The sequence below is a fragment of the Ranitomeya imitator genome, chromosome 5 (genome assembly GCF_032444005.1).
Source record: "Ranitomeya imitator isolate aRanImi1 chromosome 5, aRanImi1.pri, whole genome shotgun sequence".
Classification (NCBI taxonomy): domain Eukaryota; kingdom Metazoa; phylum Chordata; class Amphibia; order Anura; family Dendrobatidae; genus Ranitomeya; species Ranitomeya imitator.
Window position 1 is genome coordinate 406516037 of NC_091286.1, and position 25135 is coordinate 406541171.

General features: G+C 46.1%; 1 protein-coding gene across 3 annotated transcripts in view; it reads right to left on the reverse strand.

The window, feature by feature from the left end:
- The window catches only part of LOC138638022 (cytochrome P450 2J2-like), a 310015-nt gene that overhangs the window by 61799 nt on the left and 223081 nt on the right, over positions 1–25135 (reverse strand). For all 3 annotated transcript variants that reach the window (XM_069726989.1, XM_069726990.1, XM_069726988.1), the window contains one exon: positions 7975–8135. In XM_069726989.1, coding sequence (XP_069583090.1) covers positions 7975–8135 — 161 coding nt within the window. The remainder of the gene's footprint in view (positions 1–7974; positions 8136–25135) is intronic.

Consider the following 25135-nt stretch of genomic DNA (forward strand, 5'->3'; position numbering starts at 1 on the left):
AAGGCAATGATGGAGATGGTGGAATGGGCAATGATGGGGTGGTGGGGGAGAAGGCAATGATGGCGGTAATGGAGAGGGCAATGATGGAGGTGATGGAGAGGGCAATGAGGTGAGGAGAAGGCAATGATGGTTTGGTGGAAAGTGCAATGATAGGATGGAGGAGAGGACAATGATGGGGTGGTGGAGAAGGCAATGATGGAGGTGATGGAGGTGGGGAAGAGGATAATGCTGGGATGCAGGGGAGGAGGACAATGAGGGGTGAGAGGGATTGGGAGGGACTTATAATGGACTTATGAACAGGAGGAGGGGAGGAGAATGATAGAAATGGATGTAAAATGGATGGTGGAAGAGGTTCCTGAGCCCCTGATAGTCAATGATAGTCAATGATGGAGGTGGTGGAAAGGGCAATGATGGGGGTGGTGACAGAGAAGGCAATGATGGAGAGTGCAATGATGGGGATGGTGGGGGAGAAAGCAATGATCAAGGTGGTGGAAAGGGCAATGGTGGAGGTGGTGAAAAGGGCAATGATGGGGAGGTGGGGAGAAGGCAATGAAGGAGATAATGGAGATGGCAATGATGGAGGTGGTAGAAAGGGCAATGATGGGGTGGTGGAGAGGGCAATGGTGGGGGTGGAAGAGAGGGCAATGAAGGGGGTGGTGGAGAGGGCAATGAAGGGGTGGTGGTGAAGACAATGATGGAGGTGAAGGAGAGGGCAATGATGGTGGTGGGGGAGAGGACAATGATGGGATGCGGGGGAAGAAGGACAATGATGGGAGTGAGGGATTTGGATGGGAGGAAGGGGGACTTATAATGGATTTATGAACAAGTGGAGGGGAGGAGGATGTTAGAAATGGATGTAAAATTAATTGGGTGGTGGAGGAGGGTGTTGAGCCCCTGATAGTGTCCTCTCCATCTCACAATAAATTGTTATGCCTAAAATTTATTGGGGATTGAGAGAGGAGGCGATAAGGTGCACACAACCCTTTATAATGAACTGAAAGGTGGGAGAAGATGCTGTAAGGGACTTGTAATGCATTGGGAGGCGGCGGATGATGCTCAGTACCTTATGGCGTCTTCTCCCACCCTCAAATTCATTATGATGGCATCAAGGCCTTGCGTGCACACGTTCAGGATTTACAGAAGAAAACCCTGCTGCATTTCCTAATGTGTTGGCAGGAAGAAAGTTAAGTAAAATACATTTATTTTTTTCCACATTTTGCCATGCTTTTGTTACGTTTTTTTCCCTCATTAGTAAGGGTGAAATAGGCTGCAAGAATTGACATCATGCAGATTTTAATCTGCTGCAAATCTGCAAAGAAAAAAATAAGCAGCGTGTGCATGAGATTTCAGGGATCTAATTCACTTTGCGTGTGCTGCAAAACCTTGCATAAATTTTGTGTTCACATAGCCTTACAGGTAATTGCGGAGAGTAACAGACTAAATAATTTATATTATTGGGCGGCAGAGATTATAGGTAATGGAAGACACAGTGCTGCTTATCACTCTATATAGATCTGGCAAAAATTAAGAGACCACCACATCAAAACCCTGTCATGGGCCGCCCAATCTCCAGACCTGAACCCCATTGAAAACCTCTGGAATGTAATCAAGAGGATGATAGATAGTCACAAGCCATCACACAAAGAAGAACTGCTTAAATTGCAGGTGCAGTGTGAATGACTGGTGGAAAGCATGCCAAGACGCATGAAAGCTGTGATTTAAAAATCCTGGTTATTCAACAAAATATTGATTTCTGAACTCTTCCTGAGTTAAAACATTAGTATTGTTGTTTCTAAATGATTATGAGCTTGTTTTCTTTGCATTATTTGAGGTCTGAAAGCACCGTTTTGTTTTGACCATTTTTCCTTTTCAGAAAAAAAATACAAAATTTATTGCTTGGAAATTCGGAGACATGTTGTTAAAAGTTTATAGACTAAAAGAACAATTTACATTTTACGCAAAAATATACCTATAAAAAGAAAAAAATCACAAAATAAATATTTTGCAGTGGTCTCTTAATTTTTGCCAGAGCTGTATTTTTAATGGTTGGTACATATCTGTATTCAGGGGGGAGACACAAGTACGTATACAATGTATGTGACCTTGTTATTTTCAGGACTGCATTGATCATCGTGACAAGACAAGTCGTGGCTGGGAGATGTCGACATAAAGGTCTGACCAGATGGAGAAGAAACAGGAGAAAGCAGCTCTAATCAGACGAGACGTCAGCGGTAAGTGTCTGGATGTAGATATTAATCTGTATCTGTTCTGTGTGATTTGAAGTGATAATGTTTGTTTGTAAAATCCCTTATTCTACATTCTCACATTTGTGTGAAATGTCCGTGGGCTTCCAGGTTTTTTTTTATCGGATGGCACACAGACTCAGAGCTTTATAGGTCCATTCACACATACAGTGGGGCAAAAAAGTATTTAGTCAGTCAGCAATAGTGCAAGTTCCACCACTTAAAAAGATGAGAGGCGTCTGTAATTTACATCAGGGGTCCCCAACTCCAGTCCTCAAGGCCCACCAACAGGTCATGTTTTCAGGATTTCTTTTGCATTGCACAGGTGATGCAATTATTACCTGGGCAAGACTAAGGAAATCCTGAAAACATGACATGTTGGTGGGCCTTGAGGACTGGAGTTGGGGACCCCTGATTTACATCATAGGTAGACCTCAACTATGGGAGACAAACTGAGAAAAAAAATCCAGAAAAATCACATTGTCTGTTTTTTTTATCATTTTTTTTGCATATTATGGTGGAAAATAAGTATTTGGTCAGAAACAAACAATCAAGATTTCTGGCTCTCACAGACCTGTAACTTCTTCTTTAAGAGTCTCCTCTTTCCTCCACTCATTACCTGTAGTAATGGCACCTGTTTAAACTTGTTATCAGTATAAAAAAAAACACCTGTGCACACCCACAAACACAGTCTGACTCCAAACTCCACTATGGTGAAGACCACAGAGCTGTCAAAGGACACCAGAAACAAAATTGTAGCCCTGCACCAGGCTGGGAAGACTGAATCTGCAATAGCCAACCAGCTTGGAGTGAAGAAATCAACAGTGGGAGCAATAATTAGAAAATGGAAGACATACAAGACCACTGATAATCTCCCTCGATCTGGGGCTCCACGCAAAATCCCACCCCGTGGGGTCAGAATGATCACAAGAACGGTGAGCAAAAATCCCAGAACCACGCGGGGGGACCTAGTGAATTAATTTCAGAGAGCTGGGACCAATGTAACAAGGCCTACCGTAAGTAACACACTACGCCACCATGGACTCAGATCCTGCAGTGCCAGACGTGTCCCACTGCTTAAGCCAGTACATGTCCGGGCCCGTCTGAAGTTTGCTAGAGAGCATTTGGATGATGCAGAGGAGTTTTGGGAGAATGTCCTATGGTCTGATGAAACCAAACTGGAACTGTTTGGTAGAAACACAACTTGTCGTGTTTGGAGGAAAAAGAATACTGAGTTGCATCCATCAAACACCATACCTACTGTAAAGCATGGTGGTGGAAACATCATGCTTTGGGGCTGTTTCTCTGCAAAGGGGCCAGGACGACTGATCCGGGTACATGAAAGAATGAATGGGGCTATGTATCGTGAGATTTTGAGTGCAAACCTCCTTCCATCAGCAAGGGCATTGAAGATGAAACGTGGCTGGGTCTTTCAACATGACAATGATCCAAAGCACACCGCCAGGGCAACGAAGGAGTGGCTTCGTAAGAAGCATTTCAAGGTCCTGGAGTGGCCTAGCCAGTCTCCAGATCTCAACCCTATAGAAAACCTTTGGAGGGAGTTGAAAGTCCGTGTTGCCAAGCGAAAAGCCAAAAACATCACTGCTCTAGAGGAGATCTGCATGGAGGAATGGGCCAACATACCAACAACAGTGTGTGGCAACCTTGTGAAGACTTACAGAAAACGTTTGACCTCTGTCATTGCCAACAAAGGATATATTACAAAGTATTGAGATGAAATTTTGTTTCTGACCAAATACTTATTTTCCACCATAATATGCAAATAAAATGTTAAAAAAACAGACAATGTGATTTTCTGGATTTTTTTTTCTCAGTTTGTCTCCCATAGTTGAGGTCTACCTATGATGTAAATTACAGACGCCTCTCATCTTTTTAAGTGGTGGAACTTGCACTATTGCTGACTGACTAAATACTTTTTTGCCCCACTGTACATGAAAATCACGGATCTAAGAATGTCTTGTTCTGATCCGATTTTGAGGATCAGAATACGACATGCTCAATGCGTCTGAAAAAGCGCACAGTATAACGAGACTACACACGGATACAGGAATGTAGACTTATTATGCATAGCACAGTCCCTTAGTATATAGTGTATTCACTTATTATGTATAGCAAAGTCCCTTAGTATATAGTGTACTCACTTATTATGTATAACACCGTCCTTAGTTACATGGTTTCCTCTTTTATTATGCATAACACCGTCCCTTATTACATACCATCCGCTCTAGTTATATATGGTGCCATCCCTTATTATATAGCTTTGTCTGCTGTTATGTACAGTGCTGTCTCTTACATAGTTTATTCTTGTTATTTTTGTTGTTCACAGTGCCCTCTGTTATTACATAGTTCTCTCTTGTTAGATATATAAAATAACTGCTGATGGAGCAGTCGGTGACCCAACGGCCAGTCCATTAGCTCCTCCATTAGAAAAGAAGCTTTCCCATGCTCCATCAGCCTTCATTGCATTATGTATCTATCAAGACAGGATGGTATGTAATAAAGACAAGGCTCTATATAATCAGATATGTAAGGGACGGTGCTGTACATAACAAGAGTGCACTATGTAATAAGAGATGGCAATATACGTAATAAAGGAGACTGTATTACATATACATGTGTGTGTGTGTGGCTATATACACTGCTCAAAAAATAAAGGTAACGCTTAAACAACAGAATATAACTCCAAGTAAATCAAACTTCTGTGAAATCAAACTGTCCACATAGGAAGCAACACTGTTTGACAATCAATTTCACATGCTGTTGTGCAAATGGAATAGACAACAGATGGAAACTATTGGCAATTATCAAGACACACTCAATAAAGGAGTAGTTCTGCGGTTGGGGACCTCAGACCACCTCTCAGTACCAATGCTTTCTGGCTGATGTTTTGGTCACTTTTGAATGTTGGTTGCGCTTTCACACTCGTGGTAGCATGAGACAGACTCTACAACCCACACAAGTGGTTCAGTTAGTGCAGCTCATCCAAGATGGCTCATCAATGTGAGCTGTCTCAAGAAGGTTTGCTGTGTCTGTCAGTGTAGTGTCCAGAGGCTGGAGGCGCTACCAGGAGACAGGCCAGTACACCAGGAGACATGGAGGGGGTCGTAGGAGGGCAACAACCCAGCAGCAGGACCGCTACCTCAGCCTTTGTGCAAGGAGGAACAGGCGGAGCACTACCAAAGCCTGGCCAAATGATTTCCAGCAGGCCACAAATGTACATGTGTCTGCACAAACGGTTAGAAACTGACTCCATGAGGATGGTCTGAGTGCCCGACATCCACAGATGGGGGTTGTGTTTACAGCCCAACACCGGTCAGGACGCTAGGCATTTGCCACAGAACACGAAGATTGGCAAATTCACCACTGGCACCCTGTGTTCTTTACAGATGAAAGCAGGTTCACACTGAGCACATATGACAGACGTGACAGAGTCTGGAGATGCCGTGGAGAGCAATCTGCTGCCTGCAACATCCTTTAGCATGACTGATTTGGCAGTGGGTCAGTAATGGTATGGGATGGCATTTCTTTGGAGGGCTGCACAGCCCTCCATGTGCTTGCCAGAGGTAGCCTGACTGCCATTAGGTACCGAGATGAGATCCTCAGACCTGTAGTTCGACCATATGCTGGTGCGGTTGGCCCTGGGTTCCTCCTAATGCAGGACAATTCTATCACAGCCCATCGAGAAACATGACATGAAATCGAGCCTCCTGATGAGCCAGAGAGGCGAAACGCGTTGAGTCTAATCTGACAGCAGGCGGGCGGCAGTGCATCCGATTGATGAGTATCAAATTTTGTGGGCCTGATAGGCTCTAGCTTGTGCAAGATAGTGTATATCAAAAACGTATTCAATAGCTTTGAAACGTGATGTTTAACATTGTATGCATGCACAACTTCATGAATCTTGTGAAACAGGTGCCATGGTATTGGAGCTGCAGCAAATAAGATTGGGGCCATTGATGCTAGATACGCATGTTTAAGAGTTAATAAATAGTCAAATGACTCTAGAATATAGGGGCCACCATCCGAGGGACCTATAATTCTAGTAATTGGGTGCAAGAGTTGGTTCTGCATTTGAACCGGGCCCAATAGATTTCGCAAAAATATATTCTGGGTATCCTCTGCCAGGGTATATCTATAATCAGGCTTTTCTTGCCAACTCTGCCACCGATACGCCTTAGTTACATGTTCTCCTGTTGTTTTTATATATGCACAGTGTGGGGTTGAGGACTCCCTAGACATAGGTTTGGTCTATGTATAGTGTAAAGGGGTACCTTTAGTGCAATTTTGTGTGGGTAGCGGGACCCTGTGGGTTTATCAGGGCCAATCTAGGGACCCCAGGGCAGCCATCGCGGAGCGGGGGCGCCAATACGTTTCCCCTAGGGTGCCTACCCCCGCAGATAGGCAGTTCTACAGCATAGACACGTACTAGGGATTATTCCTTTCCCCCACCCTAGTTTTTTCACGGTGTGTTGTTTTCTTTGGTCTGCCATTGGTTGTTGGCATTTTAGATATATATTTAATAAAATTGTATTTTTAGGGTATTTCATGATTACACATAATGCAGGACAATGCCAGACCTCATGTGGCTGGAGTGTGTCAGCAGTTCCTGCAAGATGAAGGCATTGAAGCTATGGACTGGCCCGCCCGTTCCCCAGACCTGAGTCTGATTGAAAACATCTGGGACATCATATCTCGCACCACCCACCAACGTCACATTGCATCACAGATTGTCCAGGAGTTGGCGGATGCTTTAGTCAAGGTCTGGGAGGAGATCCCTCAGGAGAGCATTCGCCACCTCATCAGGAGCATGCCCGAGCATTGTAGGGAGGTCATACAGGCACTTGGTGGCCACACACAATACTGAGCATCATTTCCACTGAAGTTGGATCAGTCTGTGATTTGATTTTCCACTTTGATTTTGAGCATCATTCCAAATTCAGACCTCCATGGGATATTCATTTTGCTTTACATTGATCATTTTTATATGTTATTCTTCTCAACGCATTCCACTATGTAATGAATAAAGATTTGAAACTAGAATATTTAATTCAGTGATATCTAGGATGTGGGATTCTGATCTTCCCTTTAGTTTTTTGAGTAGTGCATATAAAATTATATATATATATATATATATATATATATATATATATATATATATATATATATATATATATATATATATATATATATATATATATATATATATATATATATATCTTTGTTGCCATAAAAGGAGGGGGGCCAAGAGACATATTTCTTGCACAGGGGCCCCAAGCTGTCAGTGTCCGCCCCTGTGTTTGACTATGTGGATGATGCAGCACGCATTATCCACATCAATCACAGCGGCGTTTATCAGCGAAGAGGAGGGACAGGCACCGCTGCAATGTCACCCATTTGACCAGTCCATCCACATTTCCATACCTCTCTGGAGCACTTCAAATATTTTGGGGGGATATACATGGGAGTCTGCTGATAATATACAACTTACTAGAATGGAGCACAGGTGCTGAGGAAGGTAGCAGTATTTGTACATACATGAAAAAAACTGGCAACAGGTTCCTTTTAAAAAGTGACATACTGTAGATCTCCCCCATGGTCTTCGTAGATAAATGTGGTACCTTTTTACTGAGCTCTCCTACAGCACCTGGAAATAATCAGCAATATAATTATTAATTCAGTATTTTAAAACTGCATGAAAGAAACTGCTTACCTGACCACAAAGAGTACCACCAAAATCAACAACCACATTAGTAGAATCAATAAGACGATGGAAGTATTCATCTTTCAGTGAGTAGGTATGGCCAAAGATCACAGAAGACATCACATTACCAACTGCATTCATAATGCAGCGACTGGGGTCAGTGGCATTTCCTGATGGATCAATTTAAAAAGGTAAATGGTATAAATGGCACAAGAAAAGCAAAGGAAATTAACAATAATGGAGCAGTTTCATGCATAGATTTTGGCTCAAAGTATCATTATGTCCACATAACCATGTTAGTGCATCACTGTTAAACTATAGATGAACTGTATAATTTTCTATATCAACACTGCTGCGTTAACTAAAGGAATGTACATCAATACCCAACTCAATGTTTTCATTGAATGAAAATACATACGGTCATGGCAAAAAGTGTTGGCACCCTTGAAATTGTTCAAGAGAAGGAAGTATTTCTCCCAGAAAATGATTGCAGTTGCACATGTTTTGTTATATGCATGTTTATTTATTTTGTGTGTATTGGAACACCACAAAAAAAAAAAAAAAAAAAAAAAGTGTAAATTGGACAGAATTTCACACCAAACCTCAAAAATGGGCCACACAAAATTGTTGGCACCTTTCCAAGATTGTGGGTGAACAACTTTGTTTCAAGCATGTGCTGCTCATTCAAACTCACCTGTGGCAAGCATCAAGTGTGGGCAATATGAAAATCACAACTGAAACCAGATAAAAAGATGAGTTTACTTAATCTTTGCATTGTGTGTCTGTGTGTGCCACACTAAGCATGGAGAACAGAAAGAGATGAGAACTGTACCAGGACTTGATAACCAATATTGTTGACAAATATCAACAATCTAAAGGTTACAAATTAATCTCCAGAGATCTTGATGTTCCATTGTCCAAGGTGTGCAACATAATCAAGAGGTTTGCAACCCATGGAAGAGAAAAAATGATTAAAGGTTGCAACGCAAGATAGTCCTGATGGTGGATAAGCAACCAAAATCAAGTTCCAAAGAAATGCAAGTTGTTGTGCAGGCTCAGTATCAGTATTAGCGCAAACTATTTGTCGACATTTAAATGAAATGAAACGTTATGGCAGGAGACCCAGGAGGACCCCACTGCTGACTCGCAGACATAAAAAAGCCAGACTTTAGTTTGACAAAATCCTTCTGGGAAAAGCATTTTATAGACAGATGAGACCAAGACAGAGCTTTTCGGTAAAGCAAAGCATTCTACTGTTTAAAAAAATGGAATGAGGCCTAGAAAGAAAAGAGCACAGTAGTTACTGTCAAATAAGGTGAAGTTTCAAGTTTCAAAGATGTTTTGGGGTTGTCTTGCCGCCTCTGGCACTTGGTGTATTGACTGTGTGCAAAGGCATCATGAAATCTTAAGATTACCAAAGGATTTTGGGTCGCAATATAGTGCCCAGTGTCAGAAAGGTGGGTATGCATCTTAGGTCATGGATCTCAAATTTCTCCTAAGTATACCCATTCCCCGTGTGGTTTAACCCCTTAATGACCGCCAATACGCCTTTTAACTGACCTGAGATATAAGAGAATAGCCTCCCCATACAGGTGACAATCCAGCATCTGTCAGTTTTACACTATAGCTGACAACTTGCTGTACCAGCCACGATCAGTATTTGCACCATCTAAATCTGTTTAACCCCTTAGATGCTGCTGTCAATAGTGACTACATCATTCTAAATGGTTAACAGAGCGTGGGGGCTTCTTCTTTGTCCCAATTGGTACCCTCATATCATGATTTTGTTGTCCTGATGTTTGCCATGGCAATTCATGGCCAAATAGCGGCCTTAGAGTCTGACGGCTGTAGTAATCTGTTTAGAAGTTAGAGACATTTAGGTGGTAAAAATACACATTTTCATTTCTGTCATACCACTTTGCATTAATTCCTGTAACGCACCTGAAGGGTTAATAAACTACCTGACCGCAGTTTTTGATATGTCAGGGGGTGCTGTTTTTAAAATGGTATCATGTTTGTGGGTTTCCCAATATATGGGACCCCTAAAGTCACTTCAAACATGGATAAGTCCCTAAAAAAATAAATTTTGTAAATTTCTTTGAAAAAATGAAAAATTGCTGCTACATTTTTAAACCTCCTAAACTGCTAACAAAATAAAATAATATTTTACAAATGGTCCTGATGTAAAGCAGACATGTGGGAAATGTTATTTATTAATGGTTTGCTGTGGTATGACCATCTGGATTAAAGGGATAATCATTCAAATTTAGAAAATTGCTAATTTTTTAACATTTTTCTCAAATTTTTGATATTTTTTATAAATAAACACAAAAAATGTTGAACAAAATGTACCAATATCATAAAGTATAATGTGTCACGAAAAAACAATCTCAAAATCACTGGGATTTGTTGAAGCGTTGCAGAGTTATTACCACATAAAGTGACACTGGTCAGATTTCAAAAATTTGGCTCGGTCACTAAGGGGTTAAAGCTCCTGTTTGTGCACACAGCAGGGCTCAAAAGGATGGTAGGACCATTCAACTTTTGGAGTGCAAAATTGGTTGGAATAGATAGCGGATGCCATGTCATGTTTGCAACCCACAGATGCTTCATAGAATTTTATAACAGTGAGCCATGAAATAGAAAATAACTATTACCCTAAATTTTTCATTTTCACAAGGATAACAAAAGAAATTGGAGCATAGCCCCAGTGTCAGAAAGCTGGGTTTGTATTCTAGGTCTTCCAGCAAAACAATGACCCTAAACATACTTCAAGAAGCATCCAGAAATGGATGGAAACAAAGCGCTGAAGAGTTCTGAAGTGGCCAACAATGACTCCAGATCTAAATCCCACTGAGCACCTGTGGACAGATTTTAAAATTGCTGTTGGGAGAAGGAAGCCTTCAAACATGAGAGTCCTGGAGCAGTTTGAAAAAGAAGAGTGATCCAAAATTCCAGTTGAAATATGTAAGAAGCTTGTTGATGGTTATAGGAAGCAATTAATTGAACTTATTTATTCCAAAGGATGTGCAACCAAATATTAAGTTGAGGCTGTCAACAATTTTGTCCTGCCCACTTTTTGTATTTTGTGTGAAACGTGTGAAATTGTGTCCAATTTGCCTTTTTTCTGTTTTTGTGTTGTTCCAATACACACAAAGGAAATAAATGTGTTTAACACATTTAAGTCCCCTCATCTCGGCATGTTTACCATGTCGATCTCCGCAAGGAGAAACGATACTTCTTGGATAATGGTCTGTCTCCTCTCACGCAGCCAAACCAGATCTCCGCTTTGCACTGACGAGGGGTAGTACCCCGAAACAGTGTCTGCAAATTGAGATTCTGGTTTGGCTATTATCCTAAGTCACGTGACAAGGCTTGTTAAAGGATCAACTTGTAGGATTGCTACCTTCCAATAGGTGGCATTAGAGTTCTAGCTGTCTTCCTCTCTGAAGAGACAATTTGCATAATTAGCATATTACCCAGAGGAGCATTGCGGCTTTAAGTCTCCTCATCTCTGCTTACCATGTTGATCTCCGCAAGAAGAAACGATACATCTTGGATAACAAAATGTGTCATTGCAATAATTTTCTGGGAGAAATAGTTCACTTTCTGGAACAATTTAAAGAGTGCCAACACTTTTGGCCATGACTGTAGATCTGAGCAGGGCCATAAGTGTTCACTTTCATAATTCACACACATTTTTTGAATTAAAACAGAACTGTGCTTTCAACAATCTTTGCATAAATTAATAGTTTAAGCAATTATAAAAAAAACAACAACTTTGCAGTGGCGTACAGAGTGTGCAATTGCAACAGTGCCCGTATGGGATGTGGGCCTGCCTACCTATTTTAGCTGGATGTGTGTCCGAGGCCTGAAAAGTACCAGCATAGGAGACTGGTTGGGAATCTCTGGCTAAAACTGACACAACCCGTGTCTTCTGCCCCACTTAATGGGGTTGTCCACTACCAGGACAACCACTTCTCATTCTTCATGTTTGGCCCCATTAAAATAAAAAATCTTATACTCTCCTCCAGTGTCGGCACTCGTGTTTCTGAGGCCCATGTGAGGTTGCTATGCCAAGTGAGTCCTGAGCTCAAGCATCGATGGCATCACTGTCTAAACCTTCAGACAAATCAAATGCTAACTTCCAGTTGATGTTCAATAATTCCAAAGGTGAATCCAGCCCTGATTCAGGCACTATTCTGACTGTAGGTTTTCCTTGCTCAGTCATGGCAAGGGTTAATCAGTTCAGTTGATCTCCTGGAGCTCTCCATTCTTAAGGTACCGTCACACTAAGCGACGCTGCAGTGATAACGACAACGATGTCGATCGCTGCAGCGTCGCTGTTTGGTCGCTGGAGAGCTGTCACACAGACAGCTCTCCAGCGACCAACGATGCCGGTAACCAGGGTAAACATCGGGTTACTAAGCGCAGGGCCGCGCTTAGTAACCCGATGTTTACCCTGGTTACCATCGTAAAAGTAAGCACAGCGGCCGGAAAGCAGAGAGGTGACGTCACCGCTGTACTTTCCGGCTGGCCGGCGCTCACAGCCAGTGCAGAGAAGCACAGCGCCGGGGGACAGACAGCGGAAGGTAAGTATGTAGTGTTTGTTTTTTTACTTTTACAATGGTAACCAGGGTAAACATCAGGTTACTAAGCGCGGCCCTGTGCTTAGTAACCGATGTTTACCCTGGTTACCAGTGAAGACATCGCTGAATCGGCGTCACACACGCCGATTCAGCGATGTCTGCAGGAAGTCCAGCGACGAAATAAAGTGCTGGACTTTCTGCAGCGACCAACGACATCACAGCAGGATCCTGATCGCTGCTGCGTGTCAAACTGAACGATATCGCTAGCCAGGACGCTGCAACGTCACGGATCGCTAGCAATATCGTTCAGTGTGACGGTACCTTTAATTATCTCAGCTTTTCTGTGTTGACCACCCCCCTGTGGTATATATGCTGGTCACTGGCACTTTGGAGTTTCCATTGATAGTTCTATTTCCTAGTTTGATGGTGAAAGGGGAAGTTCAGTGTTTGGATTTGATAGTTGGAGAGTTTTTCTGATTTCCCCTTCATATACCTTTCCTGTTTCCCACTCTGTTTTGTGAGTGTATTTCTATAATTGTAGTTTTCTTTTATCCCTGACTGTTTACCGCTGTCTGTCTGTTTGCTGTTTTCCTATACAATTTGGCCCCTCACCTCCCTGGGTGGGAGAGGGATCAGATAAGGGTTAAATTAGGAGCACAGGTAGGTAAAAGTTTCCGGCGTTTCCACCATCTGGGGTATTCTGGGGGATAGGGAAAGTCTTGGGTCCCCCGAAATCGAGCGATCGGTTAGGTGCCAACAGTCCCTTGTCACTACGCAACTTTATCACTAGACCAACCTTTTTCGATCCATTATGGATCCTGTGGCTGCTCCGGAAAGGCAGCTACATCAACTCTGCCTGGAGGTGGCAGACTTGCGCTCCATGTCTTTACATCCCCCATCTACTCCAAGCTTAGAACCCACTGCTTCCAGGCAACCCCTGGTGGAGCCCAAGATCAGTTTGCCAGATAGGTTCTCTGGAGGTCAGGATAAGTTTGTGGTTTTCAGGGAGGCCTACAAACTTTATTTTAGGTTATGTCCATGGAGCGCCCCCAGACACAGGGTTGCGGGTACTCGGTACCTGTCCTCTCTGGCTCGGTGCTGGGGTTGTCACGGTGGCTGGACCCAGTCCGTGACCCTGCTAAGGGGCGCCCAATAAAAGGGGTGATAGTTTGTCAAGGATTCATGACGCCACCTGTGGTATTCGGTCAGGGTGACAGACGCTGCTTAGGGGTCTGCTGGGGTGATGGAATGGCAGCTAGATGGTATACCTTCCCACAGGTGAAGTATTTCCCCAGGGCTTCCAGTAGTGTAGGTGGCGATGATGTGAGGCGCGGTTAATAACGAGGACACAGGGTTGCAGTCTCTTTACCTTTTACTGAAGACTTCGGGATCCGCAATCCAGAGCACTGTTAACTGGGCTGGCTGAGTCCGGCCGGTCTGAAGGCACATCCAGAGTTCCCTTTGCAGGTGGAAATCAGTGCCTACCAACTAGCGCCTGTGTGTTGTAGTTCTTCCCTGCTGAGCATTCGGGATAGTCCTCACAACTTTCGTATCTGTTCTCTCTTTCTCTCCGTCCCCCAAGTTATTGTCTGGATAGGACGCACCCGTTTGACGGGAAGGCTCGGAGCTATTCTGGGACCCTAGAGACGCCCATCTCCAACTTTGCCCCCTATGTCTGCTTAGGTGATGTAAGGTAGACAGCCAACCTATAATCAACTGTCCTGCCGATGTTTGAAGTAATGCTTGAAGTCTGTTACTTCCTCGGCGTTCCGGCCACGTACCTCAGTAGGATGTTGCCGTTCTCAGGGCACGACTCCTACTGGATATCTCCTTGTGCTGCAATTTCGTTTCTCACTTCTCCACAATATCCTTTGCTTTGTGTCCTTCCTTAGGATGCCGCCGCAAGGTAGTGCAGGAGCGGCTCCGTACGTTCTGTCCTTTCTGCCAGGTACCTGCCAGGAACCCACCCCTGACAGGTCCTCCCTGGAGCTCTCCCAGGCTGCGTTCTGTCCTAACTTCCTATCCAACCCCCAGTTTTACCAGTGTGAGGAGTGGCTTAATACATAGTGCCTTTTGCTCCCCCTGGTGGCCGGAGTGTGAAGTGTAATGTGTGACTGTGATACCTGGTTAGGTGAACTCTTTTAGTGCAATCAGACATAACATCACTCCCCTTAGTGGCAGAGTGACATTACTGCAACGACCAGGACTCTGGGGCACTGCACTCCCCCCCGGTTAAATCCAGTACTCCCGGACTGGGAAGAGAAGAACAACAATACATGTTAGGAAAAAGACATACAAAATTTTTAAATGCTATGAATAAGTAAATATAACAATGGTTCCCTTTATGGGAGGTGAGGTCACTTAAACGTTACAAACAGAAACATATTGAAACATTTTAAATGACATTCTAATCTACTGACTATCAATAATTTCCTATTACCCAGCCGGGTATTCTACTAAGTGCAAATCTTTGAACAATAATTTAACTTTTCCTTTAAGGGCGTATAGGCTGAACCCACTAAAGGCTTACTACAAAACACTTTGGTACAAGCTAACATTCTCTTTACTTCTTCGACTTCACATATGCAGGACCGCCTAGCTTCTCTTCTGGGCCTACTGCATCCCTTCTTCTAGGTCCACGGCAAACCATCTCTCTATGGTTCTCAGGAGGACTCACTAACCCCTACAGGTTCACTTACTAGCTCTCTAGCTACATGTAAACATTATTACTATCTTACTACTTAAGGCAACATTATCAAGTGCAACAAGTAACCATTCCCTTTAAGATACAAAATCAGTCTTTTCTGAGGTAGTGCAATCAATCAACAAGTCACTAATAAACTTTAAGACAAGAGAAACTTTCACGTCGTCATCAGGAACAGTTTCTTGCAAAGTATTCTTCTTTCCTTGTAAAACCAGTAGGGAGCACCTTTAAGAAGGGCAAACTATTTACAAAACCAGTTTGCCGAATCATGGACGGTGAATGATTCACGGTCTTTTGGAACACTGATAACCTTGTGCAAAAGAAAACATAAAACAATAGGGATCCCGGGTCAACAAAGGGATCCCTTTAAGAAATAACCCTAGACGGGCTTAAGGTAGCAAAAGCAGGAAACAGTTAACTATTTACATTTTTCAGTTCTCCGAGGTTTAGTGCTGTAACTCAGGGGGTAGCACCGGTTGGGGTAGGCCAGCTGGATACTGGCGGCTACCTGGTGCCACATAAGGGGCTCCCTCACTCCACACAGGGGTCTGTGTACCCACAGTTCATTGTTTCAGGGCAGCTGGAGCACCGACCGCCACGGCAGTCGACTCCCTGACGACTACGGTAGTAGTAGTGGTGACAGTACAGGTGGTGGTCTTGACAACGGTGCCTATCGGGGCGATGACGGTGGTTGTTGTGACCGCAGAAGTCTGGCCACAAGGGGGCACTGTTGCCACGGGAGACGGTTGAGCTGGCGCCTTGGCCTGGTGCACTACCGGAGCTTTCCTCTTATGCACATCCAATTCAAACCAGCCCTTCTCCCCAAAGTGTCTGGTATACGTGACGATGTCTCCCGGGTAAAGATCTCGGTCGGGGTGTCCCTCCAGGAGATGCGACTCCACGTCCCGGCGGTTGACAAACACCTCCGCGTACAGCCCGGGCTCCTTAATAAAGCCCCATCCCCTGCAGAGCCGGAAGGCTACGACTTGGCCCTGCTTCCGAGGGGCCGGGTGCGTGCTGCGGTCGCTGCGGGCCTTGGCCTTGACCGCCCGATCTTTCTGGTCATAGGCCTGATGCTGGGCCTGGTATTCGGCCTCCTTCTCCTCCCACTTCTGGGCAAGTTGGGCCTGGTATCTTTCCCAGCTGTGAACCTCCACTCTCTCTCCTTCCCGCCCTTCGGCCCCGGGGAACCCCATGAAGTCCGACCCGGGGTTTACCCAGCGGCATACAGTCCGCTCTGCGTATACTTCACTCGACAGGGTAGTGGGCTCAATCGGGGCCTTGAGGAACAGCTCCATACCCGTGGCTTGGTCCCAGGAGTAAAGTTGCTGGAGGCGGTGAGTGCCGTGGGGTGGTGGCGCTGTGACTGGGCCCACCAACAGGTCCTCCCCCACCGGGGCAGGGGCGGTGTACTCACCCGCCACCATGATGTCTTGGGGGTCGGCTGGCTCTGCCGACGGCGGGCGCCGAGACTGGGTCGGCAAGGGTTCCGGTCATGGCACCAACGCTGATGGACGTTCCGCGATGCTCCTTGAGACGAAGACTTGGTCTCCACCCGCAGCTGCAGGAGTTGGTCGATCAGCTCCTCCATCCCAAGCTGCAGGGAATCGGTGCCAGCAGTGAAGGCTCTGCCACGGTGCTCCTCCGGGTAGCTGGGGAAGTCTCCGGCTTCGACTCCACACTCCGGCTCCGGGTAACCTGTTATGGCGTCCTCCACATGACTGCTGTCCTCGTTGTCCTTTTCCTGCTCTCTCCTCCGTGGGCGGTTTCGTTTCTTTGGATTCTGCCCCTCATTAAGGATCAGGAGGCGGATCTCGGCTGCTGACGGACACGTCCTCAAAGTACAGAAATATTTAGACTGGGCGGCCATTACTTTTCGCGCTTCTCAGTCCGTTCACGCCCACAACTCCACGCCCTTCTTCTCCTATGCTCCTCGTGGCGTGGCAATGGCGGCGGTTTTGGCGGGAATCTTGGCGGCAAACAGCAATACACAATCTTTGCAATAAATCACAGTTCAAGCACAATTCAATCACAGTTCCAAGGCACACATGACCCAACTCTTCAGGCTTAAGTACGATCCTGTTCGTGATGCCAAGTTGGAGCGCCCCCAGACACAGGGCCGTGGGTACTCGGTACCGGTCCTCTCTGGCTCGGTGCTGGGGTTGTCACGGTGGCTGGACCCGGTCCGTGACCCTGCTAAGGGGCGCCCAATAAAAGGGGTGATAGTTTGTCAAGGATTCGTGACGCCACCTGTGGTATTCGGTCAGGGTGACCGACGCTGCTTAGGGGTCTGCTGGGGTGATGGAATGGCAGCTAGATGGTATACCTTCCCACAGGTGAAGTATATCCCCAGGGCTTCCAGTAGTGTAGGTGGCGATGATGTGAGGCACGGTTAATAACGAGGACACAGGGTTGCAGTCTCTTTACCTTTTACTGAAGACTTCGGGATCCGCAATCCAGAGCACTGTTAACTGGGCTGGCTGAGTCCGGCCGGTCTGAAGGCACATCCAGAGTTCCCTTTGCAGGTGGAAATCAGTGCCTACCAACTAGCGCCTGTGTGTTGTAGTTCTTCCCTGCTGAGCATTCGGGATAGTCCTCACAACTTTCGTATCTGTTCTCTCTTTCTCTCCGTCCCCCAAGTTATTGTCTGGATAGGACGCACCCATTTGACGGGAATACTCGGAGATATTATGGGACCCTAGAGACGCCCCTCTCCAACTTTGCCCCCTATGTCTGCTTAGGTGATGTAAGGTAGACAGCCAACCTAAAATCAACTGTCCTGCCGCTGGTTGAAGTAATGCTTGAAGTCTGTTACTTCCTCGGCATTCCGGCCACGCGCCTCAGTAGGATATTGCCGTTCTCGGGGCATGACTCCTACTGGATATCTCCTTGTGCTGCGATTTAGTTTCTCACTTCTCCACAATATCCTTTGCTTCGTGTTCTTCCTTAGGATGCCGCCGCAAGGTAGTGCAGGCGCGGCTCTGTACGTTCTGTCCTTTCTGCTAGGTACCTGCCAGGAACCCACCCCTGAAGGTCCTCCCTGGAGCTCTCCCAGGCTGCGTTCTGTCCTAACTTCCTATTCAACCCCCAGTTTTACCAGTGTGAGGAGTGGCCTAATACATAGTGCCTTTTGCTCCCCCTGGTGGCCGGAGTGTGAAGTGTAATGTGTGACTGTGATACCTGGTCAGGTGAACTCTTTTAGTGCAATCAGACATAACATCACTCCCCTTAGTGGCAGAGTGACATTACTGCAATGACCAGGACTCTGGGGCGCTGCATCTACATTCCTTGGGTAGGATCAACGGGTGGAGAATGTAATCTCGCTTCTCCAGGGTGACTTTCAAGCCTGGGCATATTCCCTCCTGTAGGATTCTCAGTTGCTTCATATGGTCAAGGAATTTTTTTCTTGCTCGCGGTCATATCTATAACGACTGAGACCTTGTATCTCTGGCTGAGTCAAATCTATGTCAGCTGCAGCAGGGATATATTAAGTAAACCCAGCACTCACCTTAAGTGATCAAAACAGGATTTAATGTGATGCACATTATGGGGATGGGGGAGTTGCTTGCCGTTGTTCGTTCGGAGCGTTGTAAATTGGAAGGAGTAGTGGAGTCCCCTTGAGCGGTGGTATCAGGTTGTACAGAAGAGGGCACTGGTACATTTGTATTCTCAGGATCAGGGTCTTCATGAGCCCCAGATCTTGATTCCTCGACTTCCTCTTCTACCACCATGTGAACTGGCTCAGATTTCTCTGGAGTTTTTTCTGCTCTTACTGGGTCCTTTGATAGACAAGGCCGAAGCATGTTCCGATGAACTATCCGAGCGGCAGAGCTCTGCTCTCCTTCAGGCTGAATCTCATACACACGTGTGTATGCGACGCCGGCGTCGCTGTGCTCTGCTTTACGGCCGGCCGGCGCTGGCACAGTGAAGGGAAGCCAACACCGGGGGACAGACACCGGAATGTAAGTATGTACTGTTTTTTTTTTTTTTAACTTTTACAATGGTAACCAGGGTAAACATCGGGTTACTAAGCGCGGCCCTGCGCTTAGTAACCCGATGTTTACCCTGGTTACCCGGGGACTTCGGCATCGTTGGTCGCTGGAGAGCCTTCTGTGTGACAGCTTTCCAGCGACCACACAATGACCTAAACAGCGAAGCTGCAGCGATAGGCATCGTTGTCTATATCGCTGCAGCGTCGCTTAATGTGACGGTACCTTAAGACACAGTCTCCAACCTGAAGATCTGTCACCTGGAATGGGGTCCTCTCAGCATGCTCTGACTCTCGAAGCCTGGTCTGTTCCAACTGATGCAAAGTTTGCTGGCGATGACCATGTTCTCGAACTCAGGAGGACACTCCCATCCGTGGGTATTCCTCTTCTGGATCCAACTCCAACTCGGTAATTCCCTTTCCAGCCCAACCAAACAGGAGAGAATAGGGAGTGTGGCCCTTAATTCAGTGCACTCGATTGTTGTATATCCATACCAAATCTGATACATACTCAGGGGCAGCCACCGGGCTTTTCGGTCTTCTTCCAGGGTTCTCAACATTTGAATTAACGTTCAATTGAATCTCTCAAAGGTGCAGTTTCCCTGACGGGGATATGGTGTGGTGCGAGACTTGTCAATCCAGTACATACAATGTAATTCTTCCATCACTTTTCCCAAATAACAGGCACCCTGGTCAGAATGGATCCTTGTTGGACATCCATAGAGTTGAAAGAAATTTTAACAAATTGCATGTGCGGCTGATTCCGCGATCTGGTCCCTGATTGGAGTCACAACAGCAAATTTTGTGAAATGATCCACCATTACTAAACATTGTTGATACCCCTGGTGGGCCGGCCGATGGTTAGGTAGTCTATCATTAACAGCACCAAGGGGGCAGATCTCACAATGGACTGTATGGGGCCCCCTGCTCTGGTGGCTTAGCCAATTCACATTTTCAGCATGCCCTACAAGCCTCTTCCATGACTGTCTAACTGAGGATGAAAAATGAACCGTTTTAACCACTGAAAAACGGTTGAGAAAATTCTGCATAGGCCAACACAGGAGCTTCCGTCAAAGCTTTCTTCAAATCTTGAAAAGCTTCTTCCTGATGTTCCTTCCAACGAATGCTCCAGTTCTTTGCGCTCAAGGGCGCCCCTTTAACCAGCTCCAGCAGCGGTCTTGCCCGGCGGCGGTAATATCCAGTCAATCCCAGAAACGCTCGGACGTCCTTCACCATCTCTAAAGTGGGCCAATCCTGTATCACCGCGATCTTTTCTTGGGATGGCTTCACCCAGTCAGCAGAAACAACATGGCCCAAATAATCAATCTGTGGGCAGAATAAATGACATTTTTGGGGCTTCACCTTTAATCTGTGCTTTTGGAGGCGACTCAACACCTATTCTAGCTGTCGGAGATATTCCTCAAATGAAGTAGCATAAACTATAATGTCATCTAGGTAGATAGGGGTTGCCTCAAAATTCAAGTCGCCCAGACACCTTTCCATGAGACGTTGAAAAGTTTCGGGGGCATTGGCCTTACTGAACGGCATTCGATTGAATTCGAACAGGCCCATGGGTAGAATGAAAGCGGTCTTTGCTTGATCCTGTTCGGATATTGGCACTTGCTAATTACCACTGGCGAGGTCCATTATAGAAAAGAATTTGGCTTTTCCTAGTACTGACAGAGATTCCTCAATCCTGGTTAAATGGTAGGAGTCTCACACGGTACACGCATTGAGTTTCTGGTAATCCACACAAAAACGCAGAGTCTTGTCCTTCTTCCGCACCAGCACTATCGGAGCAGCCCAGGGGGCTCTGACTCTGATGACACATTTCTGCACCATCTGTCCCAACATGCCCTTCACCTCCTGGTACAGCTGTGGTGGAATTTTCTGATAGCGCTCTCTAATGGGCGCAGTATTTCTGGCAGGTATCTCGTGGGTGATGGCCGTGGTGCAGCCAAAATCATCTTCATGGAAAGCGAACACATCCATATATCGCCCTATCAGAGTTTCTGTTGCACCAGAGTCTGAGTGAGTCCAGCCGATTTGGCCTGCATTTGTTCCAGGACAAGTCGTCCATTCTTAATATGTCGGGGCTCTGGTGACGAAGAGGAGTTCACCGTCACAATTGAGGGATCTCCGTGTTGCACCTCCAGCTGCACAGACTAACTTGGTGCCAGGCTCGGACTGGCCCATAAGGGAACAGGGGAATCCCCCAGTGGGCCCCTGTGCAGATTTGGGCCCCCAACCCCACTGTATGGGTCGTACTTGATATTTTTTTTTCTGTACAGAGTGAATCATCATTCATTAAACCAACTGATTATTACATAGAGATATAGGTAAATTTGTGAACGAGGGTAGCGTAATATTTGTATGCATATGAAAAGTGGGCCCCCCCAAAGTCAATATTACTGGTGGGCCCTTGGCACTGCAGTCCGACCCTGATTGGTACTCTCTTCAGGCATACTCACAATCCGGGCTACTTTAAATTTGGGAAAAACTGTTATGTCCTGATCCTCTAAATTGACGCAACCTACAGGAACAGTTCCATTGAGTAAAATGGCTAACATACGGGCCACCAAGAATTCAGAGGGAAGTTGCTCTGAGGAAGAAGGCTCAATTTGAATCTCAACTCCTTACGATGGGACGCGAGCTTGGACAGGAAGAGAGTACTGTTTGTCTGGGTGGTAGAATGAGCTTAGAAGAAGCAGGAACAATCACTTTGCATAACACTCCTTCACGGCAAGTTTCTGGAGCTTGAGCTGCTCGCACTTAGGGCTTCTTTTCACTTGCGAGAAATACGTGCGAGTCTCTCATGTTAAAACCAAGCTCTGGCGCCGGCACTCCAGAGCAGGGCGTGCAGCTCCATGTGTTGCTATGCAGCTGCACGCTCCGCTCTGGAGTGAAGGTACCTGAGCTTGGTTTTAACCTGAGAGACACGGACGTATTTCTCGCAAGTGAAAAGGAGCCCTTACTGTTGGAATACTTTTCTTTGAGGCGTATGTGGACTCCATTGCTTCTGAGTATCATTGGAGGGCTAATTTATGAGGAGACTTCCAAATTCCTTTTAAACGTTCATCCTTAAAGTGACTATGTCCACTACTCACTTCTCCCGGGTTAGTGCAGCGCCCCAGAGACCTGGTCGTTGCAGTAACGTTGCAAGAAGGAAGACTTTGCGAAGAGACTGTTTTGAATACAGCACGGAAGGTCTTGCTTTCTAACGGACTTGCAGACAGAGAGAATCTGCACTACCTCAAGAGACTTGGTTCCCTCTTAAAGGGAATGTTCGCATGTTGCACTGAACGTATAATGTTGCATTAAGAAAGTTAGAATTATAAATAATGTTAGGATTTAGGAACTGTTGATAATGTTGTTAAAAGACTGAGGACAGGAAAAGTGGGAAGCCGAATTTCAACATAGTAAACCCGTAGGGGCTAGTTAGAGAGTCCTCCTGAAAACCATAGAGAGATGGTTAGCCCCAGAGACCTGGTCGTTGCAGTAACGTTGCTCTGCCACCAAGGGGAGTGATGGTACGTCTGATGGCACTAAAGGAGTTCATCTGACCAGGAACCACCAGCACACATTACACTTCACACTCCGGCCACTAGGGGGAGCAAAAGGTTTTATTTACTAGGCCACTCCTCACACTGGTAAAACTAGGGGTTGGATAGGAAGTTAGTCAGAAGCTGACTGGGTTGGATTCAGGCAACAGTAGTAACCATAACCATAAGGAAAAAAAAAAAGTTACAATTCCCAACTGCAAATCAAATAAATGATAAATATCAAAACGATAAACGGATTTAGAAAAAAGTACAAAACTTTATTACCACATAATACATAAACATAGAAACACAATAAAAGCCAAAATGACTGGACAGGTAATCTAAGAAATAATGCATGTAGGCAGTGACAGGCTATCCAAAGTATAGGGGTACTCTAACCGTAACATCTGATAACAATGTCTAACAATACATATAAAAGTAACCCCAACTGTAAGTACATAAATGGGTGAGAGGAATATATAACCACCAGCCTGCTCTCAGAACAATCTAAGTAAATAGGTATAGTAACCGCACATTATGTCCTCATTATCCATACAGATCAAAAGTTAGTCAGGAGCAGATGCTGGATAAGGAATTTCTCACCCATAGGACCGCACTGAACACTGCACACACCCAAACACGTGTTTCGCTTCCGCTTCTTCAGGGAACATCCCGTGGCAGGAGGTGTTGCAGGGAAAAGATTCAGGGGAGTCCCTGTCAGGCGTGGGAACCTGGCAGGCACCTAGCGACCAGAATAGAACATTACAGAACTGTGCCTGCACACCCCGCGGCGGTATCCTAAGAAAGACATGAAGCGAAGGATATTGTGGAACAGTGAGAAACGAGATGAAGCACAAAGGAGAGCCAGTAGGAGTCGTGCCGTGAGACCGAGGCAACATCCTACTGAGGCACGTAGCCGGTGGCCGGAACACCGAAAGAGTAACTGACTACGCTTTACTTCAAACTCCGCAGGACAGTTAATTATAGGTTGGCTGTCTCACCTAAACACCTACGAAGACATAGGGGGCAACTGTGGGAGAGGGACGTCTCTAGGGTCCCAGAAGAACTCCAGGCCTTCCCGTCATATGGGTGCGTCCTAGCCATAACATACCTGGGGGACGTTGAACTAGAAAGATCTGGAACAAATTAGAAAGAACGAACGAGAACAGAAGTTGTGAGGACTATTCCAAATGCTCAGCAGTGTAGCACTACAACACACAGGCGCTATTGGTAGGCAACAATTTCCACCTGCAAAGGGAACTCTGGATGTGCTCATCAGACCGGCCGATCTCAGACAGCCCTGTTAACCGTGCTCTGGATTGAGAATCTCAAAGTCTTCAGTAAAGAGGTAAAGAGACTGCAACCCTGTGTCCTCGTTATTGACTGCACCTCACACCATCACCATCCACCTTACTGGGAAGCCCTGGAGATATACTTCACCTGTGGGAAGATATACCATCTAGCTGCCGTTCCATCACCCCAGCGGACCCCACAGCAGCATCGGTCACCCTGATTGAACACCACAGGTGGCGTCACGAATCCCTGACAAACTGTACCACCTTTATTGGACGCCCCTTAGCAGGGTCGCGGACCGGGTCTAGCCACCGTGACAGCCTCAGAACCGAACCCGAGAGGCCCGGTACCGAGAACTCGTGGCCCTGTGTCTGGGGGCGCTGCAACTTGGCGTCACGAACAGGATCGTACTTAAGCCTGAAGAATTGGGTCATGTGTGCCTTGGAACTGTGATTGAAACGTGTTTGAACTGTGATTTATTGCAAAGACTGTGTATTGCTATCTGCCGCAAGATTCCAGCCAAAACTGCCGCCATTGCAGCGCCACGAGGAGCGCAGGAGAAGAAGGGCGTGGAAGTGGGCGTGAGTAAGCTGAAGAGCGCGAAAGATAATGGCCGCCCAGTCTAAATATTTCTGTACCTTGAGGACGTGTACGTCAGCAGCCGAGATCCGCCTCCTGATCCTCAATGGAGGGCGGAGAAACAAGAAGCGAAACCCTCCACGAAGGAGAGAGCGGGAAAGTGACCAGGAAGTGACCCTCGTGGAGGACGCCATGGCCAGTCGCTCAGACCCAGAATGCGGGGTTGAAGCAGAGGACTCCCCCAGCTACCCGGATGAGCACAGTAGCCAGATCTCCACGGATGGGACTGGTCTCCTGCAGCCTGAACTGGAGGACTTGATGGAGCAGCTCCTCCAATTGCGGATAGGGACCAAGGCCTCGGGCCAGGAGGTGCTGGCGGAGGATCCCCCGACGTCGGTTCTGCTGCCATCGTTTGAGCCAACCGCGATGGAGGAAGCCACACCGACCAGTGAGTCCGCCGACCTCACCCCGCAAG